The 14,527-nt window shown below is 44.4% G+C and overlaps 1 protein-coding gene across 11 annotated transcripts in view; it reads right to left on the bottom strand.

Moving 5' to 3' along the window:
• ptprea (protein tyrosine phosphatase receptor type Ea) overlaps nucleotides 1–14,527 on the bottom strand; it is a 40,009-nt gene that overhangs the window by 3,615 nt on the left and 21,867 nt on the right. For 2 of the 11 annotated variants that reach the window (XM_078103382.1, XM_078103380.1), the window contains 13 exons: nucleotides 6,619–6,696; nucleotides 5,934–6,027; nucleotides 5,382–5,455; nucleotides 3,915–4,051; nucleotides 3,372–3,462; nucleotides 2,597–2,673; nucleotides 1,933–1,969; nucleotides 1,745–1,842; nucleotides 1,097–1,216; nucleotides 816–979; nucleotides 548–683; nucleotides 273–422; nucleotides 49–142 (listed from right to left, as the gene is read on the bottom strand). In XM_078103382.1, coding sequence (XP_077959508.1) covers nucleotides 49–142; nucleotides 273–422; nucleotides 548–683; nucleotides 816–979; nucleotides 1,097–1,216; nucleotides 1,745–1,842; nucleotides 1,933–1,969; nucleotides 2,597–2,673; nucleotides 3,372–3,462; nucleotides 3,915–4,051; nucleotides 5,382–5,455; nucleotides 5,934–6,027; nucleotides 6,619–6,691 — 1,345 coding nt within the window. In that variant the 5' untranslated portion in view covers nucleotides 6,692–6,696. Of the gene's footprint in view, nucleotides 1–48; nucleotides 143–272; nucleotides 423–547; nucleotides 684–815; nucleotides 980–1,096; nucleotides 1,217–1,744; nucleotides 1,843–1,932; nucleotides 1,970–2,596; nucleotides 2,674–3,371; nucleotides 3,463–3,914; nucleotides 4,052–4,683; nucleotides 4,729–4,872; nucleotides 4,948–5,381; nucleotides 5,456–5,614; nucleotides 5,772–5,933; nucleotides 6,031–6,618; nucleotides 6,697–14,527 lie in introns of those variants that run through there. The other 9 variants (XM_078103379.1, XM_078103378.1, XM_078103375.1 and 6 more) reach the window with 8 other exon arrangements.

A 14,527-nucleotide genomic window follows, 5' to 3' on the forward strand; every position in this document is an offset into this window, starting at 1 on the left:
AGTTTACATGAAACAGGCGTCTGGTTCATTGGTTTTCTTTTTTCTTACATGGAATAATTTGCAGAACTCGGTTCTTCTTCATGTTGGCAGGAAGGTTCCCCGTTCTCATGTTCTCCTTCATTATTCGCATGTTGGTCAGTTTCTGGGCAGAAATCGAGCAAACTAAATGTTACAAACACGTAGACAACCACAACCCTTGTGATGTAAACAAACTGCTCCTGGTATTTAAGCTTAAATGAGATCTTCTGAGGGAATGAAATAACAGATTGTACCCTAAATTCTTCCTCCAGGCCGACCCGGTCACCGGTGGTGAAGGTGTTGTGCAATTTTTGCAGATGTCCTTCCAGTGAGGACACGTCCAACTCCGTGTCTCCGTAGAGGTAGTATTCAAGCAGGGCCCGGTAGATGAAGGAGTACTGCATCTGAAGGTGGGAATACACAGACACTGATAAAAAACGCACACTACGCACAAGATCAATTCGAGAGATGAGAAACAAACAACATGTTCGACTGTCGGATGATGAACGAGAAGGAACTCCCAACACACATCTGTCTGGACGAGCTGCGAGCGTTGCTCTCGAATCTTGGCGACGAACCCAAACACGTCAACTCTCTGCTCCGCGTGCATCATGTCGATCATGGCGTCGATTACGATGAAGGTCCCAGTCCTCCCGACACCGGCGCTGCAGGGACACGAAGCGAACCACAATCCTCAGCGCCGCGAATCACGGTTTGTCCGCCAGCGGACGTTTAACTCCGTAGAGACAAATCGGACCATTGAAAATTGGGATGTTGAGGCGGTGACCCTCTCCTACCTGCAGTGGACCACGACGGGCCCGGCGAAGGGCGGGTTGACCAGCTTGACCTTTTTGAGGAACTTGAGCATGCCGATGGGGGAGAAAGGAACTCCGAAGTCGGGCCAGCTGGTAAAGTGGAGCTGGGTGACCAGTCTGGGAGTCTTGGCAGCGTCGGTGGCTTGCTGCACGGTGACAAAAGCGCAAAAGAGGGATTGAATTACACATAATGCGACACAAATTAACGCACACAACATGGTTCACAATCGGCAACTGCTGCATGAGCACCGCTTTAAACGCACGTGTTGTATGCAGAACTTGCGTATGGTGTAGTCCACGAGGACAGTGAAGTCCTCCACCGCCACCCTCACACTGCCGTAGCTCCAACAGCCCTGATCCGGCCAGTACTGGTAGCACTTGTCCTGGGGAGAGATGACAACCGCGAATCACTGCTAAAGTCCTCCTCGATAAACGGGTTGTTCTTCTGGAACGTACTCAAGGCTTTTTTCTTTCAAGCGGCAAAATGGCTCGAGTCAAATGCTTGACTTCACAAAACGTGAGCGTTGCTAAAAGGTAATTGCGCTTCAATTTCACAGACAGTCGGTCCAGATTAGTGCGGGTGGAGTCAATAGGAGTCCTCGCTGGGGGATGATGATACCGCCGTGGAGGACTTCATTACACGTTATGCAGTCATTGATTTCCACACGCTGATTTCAATTCCCACCAATTCTCTTCCTATTGATCTCTTTCTCCCTCTCACCTTGTTCAGAGAGAGAGTTTTGGTAAATGCGGAGCAATTATAGCAGAGAAAACAGATGTCAGAGCTTAAAGCTGTGAAAGGAATAGCACACTTCTTCTCCAATCTTTTGTGATGCTCCATTGACCCCTGGAGACCATCTGACTTTTGTATCATGTTCATGCAGATGAGAAATAAAGGCCAAATCACTCACTTCCTTTCTTTCTTTTAAGTTTGTCAGCATGACAACAGTCGCTACTTTCTGCTCCCACATCATCCTCCAGAAGTCTGCCACGGTTTCTTCTTTTGGCCCTGTGAGACGAAACGATGATGACACATGGTTCATTAAGAAATACAATTTATAATATACAAACATAAATTACTTTTGGCAATGTATCTTACCTTGTGTTGCTATGAATTTGTTCTTTTCCGTGTAACCCTGTTGGGTGTGAATATCAAGTTAATTCAAACCGATTTACAACTTTGTGGTTATTTGACACTTTAACCACGGTTTCCAAGGTCATGAATTCTTAGGACCTCCACTCTGCATCTATTACGGTGATATCGCGGGAACGCCTCGAGGGTATTTCGTCAAATTTAACTCAAACGACCACCTGGATACAGAGTTGAACCTATTAGTTTAGGAGGTCAAAGGTGAAGGTCACTGCGACCTCACGTCAAATTCTATTAAATCTCAGGAATGCTTTAAGCACATTTTGACCTGGACTGAATGAAAACCTGATTTGGGGGGATACAATAACTATGAAAACTTCACAATATTAATAAAAAATCAATTGTTAGGATAAAATGATAAAGGAGATATGGATGTAAACCACATACTGGCTGGTTGGCAGAAGCTTTGAATTGCAAGGCAGTAATTGTATTTAAAAAAAAAAATTGAAATACATGTTTTTAACCAAATCTTATGAAACATATCACATTAACTGCCCTGAAAAAGCATAACCAGCTCATTCGAGATGAGATTGTTCCAAACCATCAAGCTGATTGTTACCATTTTAAAAAGGGACTTATGGTGTTGCAGAATGATGAAAAAGGCATAACTCACATCAATGTAAGACGCATTCACGTAGTCTGAACAGGGATTCCCATCCAGCTGAGTCAACACCACTCTTGAATGATCATCTGTTAGTTAAAATACCAAAACGAGGAAGTTTAGAGGGTTGAAGCAGAAAAACAACACACGCGGTATGTATCATTGCTAATAAACGCGATTACAGTTTACACATTATAGAGAGCAGTAAAGGAACAGCGTGACTTTCTAGCTGGGAGCTGGACAGAAAGATGCTCTCCCCGCCGGTCGCCTGGCAACTGCTTCTGGCAAATAGATGTCCGGCACGTAATTAGCCATTTATGGGAGGTTTTTGTTTCACCAGTAGCCCTTTTTTTTTGTTACACATTAATGTTATGTGTGCCATGCTGCTTTATGTGGTTAAAGAGTCATCTATACGGTTTACGGTTGTAACCACTAGTGAGAAGGTCAGTACGGTTCACCACCCCCAATAAATCTGGAGACCATTTCATACGGCAATAAGCTGCCAATTGTGGTATTAATCTTTTCATCCAATCCTTTTGAAGATCAGAATGTATGGGTAAGAAAAAAATAATCACACATGAATATTAATGAGGGAGAAGTGAGCTGCATAAAGAAAGACGGGTGAGGAAAAGGGACTGAGGTGTTTGTTTTGTAAATGAATGCATGAGCTGTCGGCGGAAGATTTACTGAGACAAAGACTCATAATCACCAAAGACACATGCGCGCACACAGGCAGGAAACAGCCCTCGGTGTGATCTATAGGCCACAGAATAGAAAGTAAACTCACAAGGAAGGATGTTGGGATATCTGTTCTTCTCCTTGTTTTCGTCCTTGTTGGCCTCCTCATACGTCCCTTGGGCATTACCTCCTGGCAAGGACTGCAAGGCAGAATTACAGTTAAGTTCTACACAAACCTCCCGATCTGCCTTTTGTCTGCTTCACGACCCGGGCATTGTGATCCGCGGTAGGAGAGGCCCTGTGCAGCCTTGGTGTAGGCACTTCCTCTGCTACCTACACTAAACGGTCCTCTATTAAAAGAAGCTTCGACTTCCTCTCTGTGCTGAAAAACTGCTTCAATTTAGTGTTGAATCGAACCTTGAGTCATGTCTATTTTGATTCCCAAGCATAGCCACGACCAGCCAAAATGGTTGCATGCGTACGCTATGTGTCATGGACAATGTGACAAAAATAAGTTCCTGAATGGAAAAAAATCCATAATTGTGGATCTTCTTCCGTCTCGTGAACACAAAGCGTATTACAGTTGAAGTGGGAAAACCCTTCAGTCTACTTTTAGATATTTTGTTGGTGTTTTTTAGGAGAGGACGCTTACGTTGTACTCCTCCCTGAAGAGCTTGCCGTCGTCAGCTGAGCGGAGCCTCTGCTCCTCCTCCAGGTGACCCACTGGGAGGGGGAAGTAGGTTTTGGAGGCTGAAGCGGATTGCGGCAGGAGCACCACCGTCTGTTGCTCTGTGAGGAGTAAAGTCAGTGGTTTTATTATCCCTACTGGTCTGATATACTTTAATACTTCAACAATGTATGTTGTGTTCAGGATTATATAAATTGATTTTAATCAGCAGTGATTGATGGCTCGGAGATGTTTATTCTAAAAAAGGATTGGGTTTCATAAGACCTGGTGGTTCCCAACCAGATGTACTTCTGTCAGACGACATCACTCACTGTTATCTAACATTATTAAATATTAAATATATATACTCCTTAACTCTGTGTACAGATATATACATTAAATCAAATCATGATTTAACTTAACTTAAGTTAACTTAACTTCAACTATCAACAGTACCGCTGGTTGGGAATCAGTGAATTAGATTATTGAATTATATTTACAAACAGCTCCAAATTGACCTAAAATGTCAAGTGTATGCTTGCAAACACCTCAAGGATTAAAAAGAAAAAGACAGAATGTGAGTATTCAATGATCACCAAACATTAACAGGAGTTAGAGAAACAAAGGACCCCTTTGGAAAAGCCACTCACAGCACCCAAACGCCCAAACCTTTGTAATGTAATCTGAGCGGTACTGAGAGGCATGTTAGTAACACAAGGGTTCTGATATCACCACCCTGCACTGTATGGCTGACCTGGTGGCACAGGGGTGTATAATGACTCAGTACTGTATCCAAACTCTAAAAGACAACACATATGCATCAGCACACAGTCACAAAGGCAAAAAGAACAACATTATTAACAACATCATCCTGATAACAATGAATGTGTTAAGCGTGCACCAGAATAAGACACCTCAGAGTAATTAGCAGCTCAGCTGATACCTCGATATTTGCTCCGTGCTTTGTTACTGCCGCGTCTGGGCGTTTGCAAGCAGTGTATCCTACTGGCATCCCTATCTGCAAGAATACAAACTGCTCTGCACTTTTCATTGTAATCAGATAAGAGAATACTGCCTAAAGAACACTTCAAATGTGTTGCTTCCTGTGAAGCCCAATAACTGTTAACATACTTTCCACTCGATCAGCTCTTTGTCAATGATGCAGCTCAAAACTTGAAAACTGAAGACTCAAATTGCATGCAGTGTCAAAATGTACACGAGACGTTCCTCATATGAACCACAGGAAGTACCGAACCACAATGCAATGGGGCACAACTTTAAATACATATAGTTTAGTGTCTTTTAACCCTCCTTCTGTATATTTCGGTCTGATGTTTCCGTCTCTCTCCTTAGCATTCCCACTGTGCTTCTTTTGACTGCCAGACTCTCGCGCTCACAAAACCATTATCTGTCTCGCTCCTTCTCAAAACGTCCAATTTACAACAACGTTACCTTGTTCCTCCAAGATGCCATTTGGTACCTTCTTGTCAACTGTTGTGACGGTTGCTTTTCTCTGTTTTTTTAACCTGCCAGAAAAAGAAATAGAACAAAATGAGATCAAGGTGAAATGAAGTGATACCGCGGTAAAGTCAAAAGTTGTGTTTTAACTTAGAGCAATAAAACACTTGAAGATCTCTCAAATGATGCAGCCAGCTAGCCGTGAACAAAAGCCAATCCCAACCTACCATCCTAAACTTGAAAAGCTATTCTTTCTCATTAGCCAATGTCTCTGGAAAAACAGCTCTCTAGTCCAAATCTTGTAAAAAAACGCGTTCTTGCCGTTGCCCCGTTTAGGTCCGCTGCCTCAGCCCGCCTGCTCTCTTCTCTCTAAGCACGAGAAGGACTCAGCTAGCGGCACTTCCTGACTGGGCTCCGCCCAAAGTGACTAAAAGAGGAAGTGTTTGTCACCCTGGGCCCTGCCCCGCCGAGCTTGGATCACAGCCAGACGCCGAGGGCCCCGGGAAGGGGGATGAGGTCAGGTGAGGTCAGGGCGGGAGGCTTTACCTGAGGCAGTACCAGGCCAGCAGTGCGATGATGAGCAGCGCCAGGGACAGGACCAGCACGGTGGGGAGGACGTGGTCGCCGCGGGACGGAACGTCTTCTGAGAAAAGGAGGAGAAGCAGAGCCGGGGTGGGGGAGCAGGGGGGGAGGGGGGGAGGAGGGGGGCGTTCAGGGAGCATCGTCGACAAAGAAGCAGGAAGAGGCCGACGGTGTATGCGCACATGTTTCAGTGTGCATTACGGGGTTGTGCGTCAAACTGATAAAATCCATATTTGGCACATCTGTTGTTCTCCTCTGCTCGGAGGGCCTGATTTAATAACTGGCCCTCGGCAGTATTCTTTGACCGCAGCGATACGCATCGGCTCATTTGGTAGCGCGGGCATGTCCGTCTGACAGAGGGTGAGGAGACTCAGCCAAGAGTCACAGCCACACAGCCAACTATTAGTTGTGTTTACGAAGACGCACAATGAGCCATAAATTATAGTGCACAGCATGCTGAAGTTCATTGTGATCCAGTAATAACAAGGCTGTAGAAAAGGCTATTATCAAGGAGGACGACATGATAATCAAATCTGAGGGAAAGGTGATGACTTCGGTGGTTGGCAACAGGATTTTATTGCTATCTCAAAGTGTTAAATGTTGTTTAGTCTCACATGTCGAGGTGCGTCGCTCTTATTAATGCTCTTACCTTGTGTATGGTTGCCATTGCCAGTGGAATTGGATGTTGTTGTTGTTGCCACCAAAAACAGAAATGGGACCATTGTGGCTGCAGAAAACCCAAATGAAGGAGGATATTCAATTTAGTGCCAGACATGTCTGCAAAGTTCAAGACTCAAGCAAACACGGACGCTGGATTATATCACCATTTAAGGAACACATACGCTATTGACAGATCTGAGGCATATTTCTTTATTCATTACTGTTGCTTTCAGGAATGTGCTCATCGGTGCAAAGTTCATGGAGACACAATGGAACAACACGCTCACACATCCTGGCCATTCATAAGCTCACGGTGTAATGACAAACACGTCCACATGGAGGCACAACACTCCAATACTTGAACAACAAGGCGCCCGCGATAACGCCCTTAAGACCCATTGAGAAGAAAACGTACGAAGATAACATCAAGGCTAAACTCTATTTTTTTTACATTGCTAATTCATACTGATATTAAAGAAACAACAAGAGCATACATGTCGTTATTACCAATAGCCCATGTTTCCCTAATTCAGTGCAATGAGGTATTTGCTCATGTTTTAATCAGTGCAGTATTGATCAAAGAAACCTTCAGTGAATGCCACCATGATTAGTTAATGACCTGAAAACAACCTTCAGCTGTTTACAAGGCAATGCCAGGATGAAATATGTCATTTTCAGGATTTAAGTGTGCTTGAAATCAAAGCACACACACACACACACCCTAAAAGCATGTCAACAAGAAGCCTCTGCAAAATCTAAGGGGCATCTGGGCTGGAAGAGGCTTAACACCTACACCCTCACACTCCACTCCTTGCCACCTCCCCTCCTATTTGATAACCTCCCCCCAACACAAACACACATACACACGCCAACACCCACAAGCGCCGTCCAGAGCCCATAAACACAGTGACAGGAGTCTCAGCTGAACGACTCCAATCATTCCTTCATTTTCTCCCTTTAGGATAAAGGAGGACAAAGGAGCATCTCGGATCGATTCAGCATTCAGAATGGGTTTCACATCACATTGATTCACGCACCTCTTTTCTTTTGAAATCTGCTGGTAAGGTTTGAAAACCAATAAGCATTGAGATTTTTCTCAAGGTGTGTTTTTCCCCCCACAAAAGTTGGAATCCAAGCAATGCGCGTGAGCACAGAGCTGCTATCACCCTATAATGAAGCACGGCGGCGTGGGTTTTGTCTCCCCAAGGCTGCAGGAGTGTTTGTGTGTGTTGCTTTGCAGCTGCGGTGGAAAGAAAGCCCAGGCCAAGTGCATAGTCAATGAAGACACTGTGTGTTGAAGCCTCCACGCTGTGCCGCAGTGTCCTGTAATGTGTCCAGACAGGACACTGGCGGAATGTGGAGGCAGCAGAGGGGAGACGCTGAATGCAGCAGGGAGAGCGGGAGCAGAAGGTCCGGGTCAATAATATCTCCTGGAGCGATTAATAAACCCCGACGTGTCCCTCCGTTCCACGGGAAGACGGATGAGAGAATTCTAATGAGAGAGAGAGAGGAGAGGAGAGGAGCGGCGTGCTACCCTGCTCTCCTCCCTCTTTAAGTCCCCGTCTGCAAATGTCACAAGCCGAGATGAGGGGGAGGTTTTTGCGCTGAGTTAGTGTGTACACAGTGTGTGAATCCATGGGGCCGGACCTCTGTGTATAAGGTTTGAGGTTTTGCGATGTGGAAATTCACTCACGGTACCGTTTGGGACTTTCCACTAGAAAAGCTGCAGGGAATTTTATGTATGTCGGCTCTGTTAGTTTGTCGTGTGTAGGGCAGCCAGGAGGCTGCTCACAGCGAGGCCTAAGGCTGTGTCTTGTGGTAAAGTGCTGCTGCTCCTCGTAAGCCTCCTTTTGCTCCCGGCTTCCTTTTTTCCCGCCTCAGTCACCTCTGGAGATGTCACCCCGCATGTCCCTCGGCGACCAAAGGCTGTTTCACCCACTGCTCTCCAGCTTTTCCCAGCTTGTCTTTGCAGTCCGTCTCCAGCCCGACCCCTTCAGCATCTCTGAGGAGAAGGACAGTTTCCTTTCCTCCTCCTTTGAGGGGGAATGTCCCATGAATAACTATAAATAACACTGGTTCCCATTCCTCGGGACATTTTATCAGGACTTCTCGTTTTGTCTTTGCTCGGCATAAACCAGTCAAGACCACAAAGCTGAAATTAGACAATTAACATTAGTCATTTAGCTCGGGTCCGGCTCCAGGCAAATGGCTGTCATCACATTGTGTGTGCTCTCATTTGTGTATTGTTTTTTCTCCATTTGGCACACCGCAGCTACCCACCAACAATCATCCGACATGAAAATAGGTCATGGGAGATGTCAACTCTGGGGAAGTTCCAAGGCGGACAGATTTTTTGATAGGACGCATTTGCATGTATCCGTTTTCAATGAAATTAAGAGCACCAAAGGTGAAAAACAGGCATAAGACAAACAGTTTTTTCTTGCTGAAATGCAGTAGAGAGATGTAACTTATTGACTTTAAGGGGATTGTTTAATTGTTATCGAGTCATGTTTAACCTAATACTGTGCAGCGCATACAACAGACTTTAACACAGAAAAAACTCTATTTATATGGTTAAATTAAAAGATGCATGTTTTTTTCTGCATCCCTTTAAGAAAACATTACCACAAAAAAGGGAGTAAAGTGTATACATTCATTTTTGCACAACTTGTCTGCACGCGTTGTCTTGCCGCATGACACATCTAACACCTAGCCACCTTACATACTGTACGTGACGACAACTGTTATGCGCTGTGTGACTCACAGCTTGGTCTCCACTGATTACAATCTGCCACCTCTGAATACCAGAAATTCTGGCAGCACGGACACGTATATTATAATATCAGAATGCAACAGAAAACACAGGCTTTATTCCTTGATTCAGACATGAAGAAGGCCGAGTGGGAATTGAGACTCAACACATCTTGTGTTCTATTTAGTCCCAATCCAGAGGGCTGATAAACGTTCCTGCCTGACAGTATTTTGTTTGTGAGGATGAGCCTCTCCCCCCTGCGGTCTTCCTTGCTCCTTCATTCTTTCAGTCTGGATTATTAAAAAAAAGTGACATAATGATACCTTTGCAGATCTCCAATCTCGTCTGACTAATTAGCTCGTGAAATCTAACCACACCAAAATGACAAGAGGAACGTCCGTCTCTGCCTCCGACAGGAAACATGGGTGTTCCATTGCATTGGGTCGTCCCTGTCAGTTCTAATGAACGTGGTTTCTCTGTGCACAGTCACTCTGTCCCTTCAAATACATCAGCCGGGGAATTTGGGGATTTGGGAAGGTGGGTGTTGGGCGTAAGGGCGATATGGACTTAGGACTGAAACCTGCAAGATGGTTCATTAGAGGTAAACCGAAGAGTACCTCAAAGTCCTGTGTGCGGTTCCTCACAGAATTAGATGAGAAGATCGATGCTACTCACCACTTCATCATCAAGCGAGAGCCAGGAGACAACTCTTAGATTGAGACCGGGATCGGGGCAAAACCGCTGGTATCCACATGTGAAAAACAATCTGCCGTGCGAGCTCCTGTTCACCTGACTCATTTTTGTATCCTGTTTATTTAATCCATAAATACTGAAAAAAGCAACAAGCTGCATCTAGCTTTCAGTCTTTCTGCTAAGTAAGCTACAAGTCTACGAACTTGATTGAACCGGTCTGAGAGAGGTACCTATTTTCTTATGAAACTCTGGACAAGAGAGACAGCCAACAAGTAACCAGAAAGAAAGAAAAAATATGTATAAAATTAAGTTAAGTCTTATTTTGTAGGCACGCGTCGTGGTTGTTGTTGTTGTTGTTGTTGTTGATAGCATTGGTGCTGACCAGCAAGTAATATTTATGTCAGCAGGACTCGTCTCCGGCTCTATTTCATTTGTAATTAACTACTTCTTTGCTTTCTCTTAGTCACCAGAGACCAAAATATAGTAGCAGTTATAGAAAAAAGCAACAAGAGCTGATCAGTCTGATAGTGAGTAACGTTGCGGTTGGATGCTATATTATTACTGTTTCCGTAAGAAAGAAACAGGTTTCAAATCTGATCTTAAATCTTTTGTTGCTATGGCAGAACATTTTGAAAAATGTGTTTTGTACAAAAAAAAAAAAGATTTAATGAATTACTTGAAGTCAAGATGCAGCACAACCCATTTTAGGGGCTAAAAGTATCAAAATATCAGCCTCCACTGCATCAACTTCTACCATTTTTTTTTTAATAATGTTTCATCCTCGAGTCCTCTAAAATGTCAAAAGCAAACCAGTACATTTTGACCAGAGGACTGCAGGAAGTTTACATGTTCTTGTTTTCTATTTCGGTTGGTCGTCCTCATATCACAGCGTCTCTCGGTGCTCTCTGCCGTTGGGGAGCTGCAGCGTGTGCACCTCGGCCGGGTTAGCTATTTAAAGGACAGTGCACTACATTCACAACCGAGGAAACGGCGCGCTGGTGTCCATCTGCTGACACAGATGTGCGACCGCTCCCAAAGCAATGCAACCTAGTTGGACAAGGTGATCAGTTCTGCTTTTTCTAAATGCATCCAGTAATAACATAAAAAACAAATAATAATAAAGATTGTGCCAAATTATTCTCAGATTTCAAAAAGTACACTTTGAAAAAATTTGAAATATTAATCCCACTGTTCTTCATAATGTGATTATGGTCCTATATATATATATATATATATATATATATATATATATATATATATATATATATATATATATATAAATAATACATATAATGTTATGATGCCAATGTGTCAATTGATTGAAAACTGCGTTAGAACTCCATTACAGGCGGTTTGTGGCCGAGGTTAAAGATTAAAGACATTAAACAAACCATTGCATTTTATTTTGCTCATATTCAATATGTTAAATAATAAAATACAATTTTCAGCCAGCATGCAGTTTGTAACAAGTAATTGTATTGTAATTGTATAACATTTAAGTTAAGAATGAGTTAGAATATCTATTAATCACTTAAAAATCCTTCTTTCATCTCAATTCCCCCTGCTAAAGATCATACCTAGATTCATAGAGAACACTATTACTATTATCAGAAATACTTGTCGCCATAGTGTCGCACTCTGCAGCATCTCACACTAGCGCTATCTATAGCTCCATTTCACAGTAACAACTCTGCGGCGTTGCTTCCTTGCATCTCGGCTCCTCCCCTCCTGCTCTTGTACTAGCATTTGCCATTAATCAATTCCTGCCTCCTTCCCAGGGCGGCCGAACGCTGTAGCAGTGGTAATGACCTTGGAGACCCGCAGGCGCCCGCTCTGCAGTGTCGGCCCTCCACCTCTGTGGGAACAAACTCGTCACGGAGACCCGAACTCAACGTAGGAGAAAGTGCACGCGTGTGTGTATAAAGACTGGCGGGTGACAAACAAAACAAAAAAAAGAACAGAAAAAATCAGGGAGAAAACATTCTTTAACCACTGCAGTGGCTGTGGTTGGTTGCCAGGTTGAGGCTAAAAAATCCTGTTGACTGGGATACGGTGGCGCGGACACACTGTGTCTAACCCTGTAGGATAGTTTCAGCCGCTACACCATTAGTTAAAAATAACATGGCGCCAGATGAGAAGCGATTATTAATAATCCTCTTATAAACATTCCCACCGCAACATTTCCTCATTCTTTCGCGGTCAAAGCGTTTATAGGCTTCTATCACGTTCTGGTGAGGAATGTAAAACCGAGATTGGTAGTAAATATTCACTCCAGCCCACCGTCTACACAAACCAACGCCACGCATCAGCTCGGGCTTAGTCGACCCGTTCCAGTGTCATTCCGTCTGCGTGCCGAGCTATACACGCCTGTACAAGCATAGGTTTCCTTCCCAAATCTACCAACAGTTGGTATTGGCTGGCCAATTGGCGTGAAATCCACACACACACACACACACACACACACACACACCAAATCCACCAACGCTTCAGCAGGGGATCCTCGGGAAACACATGCGCCGTGGCCTGTTTGAGGGCCACCGTGCCAGAAATCATTCCACTAGTAGTCCATCATGTGTGCAGGGGGGGAGGCAGAGCGTCTCATTATGTCCTCCACACCCCCTCACACCTCCAGACCTGACGGCATTGAAAAACCGAGGCATCCATCTTTCTCCCACCTTGACGGCCATTGGATTTAACCCCCCCGCTCCCTCCCCCTCTTCCCATCTGTCAATTATACAGACGCAGAGCAATTATGGCCTGGAACCAGAGCGGCCGGTAGCCGCGGTGCACCGCGCGGCAGCTGGACTGGAAAGGACGGCGCCGCCGTAGTGACACTTGTCATTATCACCCAGCGCTCTGAGGTTACCGGCACGGCGACCAGGTACTAGTGCGAGAGACGAAGAAGGAGGGATTGTGTGTCAGTGTGGTGATGTATGGGAAAGTCAATGCTTTGCGGTGGTGAACTAATGAGTTATTAGCTTATTGACAATGAGACAAGGGGCCTTTTGGTTGGTCTATGAGTATGTGTTGAATCTGCATTTTTCTCTTGTATTTGTCAAGGCGGGTGTTTCCTAGATACCTAGAAATTTGGAGTATGTAAGTTGATTAAGGAAAGGACGCAAGAAAAAAACTAAAAAAGCTTTATTTTAAAAAGCAATCATCTCGGTTAAAGGTTCACTCTCTCCGCTCTCTAGTGATGAACGCCATGTTATCATCACAATCAGTCAATAAACACGCAGTCATTTCACTTTAAAGTACATTTATATCAGGACTCCTTATGCTTCATAACATTCTATGTAGGGGTTTGATTATACTATGTGGTTCCTTCAATTCAGAAACATAAGCCATTCAGGAACCACATCCTTCCTGGTTATACACTTACAATGGAAACAATAAACAAGGCGATGACCGGTGGTCACATTATGGAGGAATCCCCTCCTTTAACTGACCATAAATCCATCTTAATGGTGAGTAAAAAGGATTAAACCGACTTGAGAGTTCTATGCTAAATAACAACAGCTGACTCAGAGAATGTAGAAAGAATCACAACCAACCACACTGCTTCCCCTGAGAATGTATGCTGATTTTAAATGTCATTTTATTCAAGCGTAGAAATAGAGAAATCCTGCGGGATGAAGAAACCTATTTCACTCAAATGAATCTGAATGAAACGCGGCGTCAGAGCCTGTAATGAAGACAATCCACAAAGCTTCTCTGCTGCCCTGAGATTTATTTTTCCTAAGTGATAAGATACTGGGGTTAAACAGATCTCCAGCACAGGGAGATAGAGAAGGGGGAGGGGGGGGTCTCAAGCCCCATTTTCAGACCGAGAGGAGACCGAAATAACGACAGTCTTTCAGGATGCGCGCAGAACCGACAAGCTCCATCCCTCAAAATATCCCTCCGTTCCCCGAGAAAACGACGGGAAGGGCAGCGGCGGTGGAAGAGGTGATGAGCGCTGCTGCCGAGAGAACAAAAAGCCCCTTGATTCTGAGGCGAGGAAAAGAGACCAGAAGGGATGAGTGAACTGCCCGCTCTGCAGGGAAAGAGCAAACCCGTCTGCTCTGACTATAAAACCCTCCAGTGACGCTGTAAAAAACAAAAAAGGAATGTGAGGACGTTTTTTTTCGACACGTCTCCACACTGCCTGCAGGAGAAGCAAGGTTTTATGGCAGACAGCTCCGGTTCTTTGGTAAAACAGCAGCATCACACTTCATTTACCAGAATTGGAATAAGAACCTTTAAATGCTTTTATAGACAAACAAAAGTAAAGTAGAAAAACAACTGGTATTTTCACGGCGTAGTCCAGATTTAAAGCACGCTGCAGCCTGCCTCATAGGAGTTATAGCACAGTAATTAGGTTACCAAAACTTTAACCCCAACACATTTTTCACAATCCTCTTCTGTAGGATCACGGACCAGACTGGGCCCATCATGAGCAGCAATTTGTTGA

Source organism: Gasterosteus aculeatus, chromosome 5, assembly GCF_964276395.1.
Source record: "Gasterosteus aculeatus chromosome 5, fGasAcu3.hap1.1, whole genome shotgun sequence".
Taxonomy (NCBI): Eukaryota; Metazoa; Chordata; class Actinopteri; order Perciformes; family Gasterosteidae; genus Gasterosteus; species Gasterosteus aculeatus.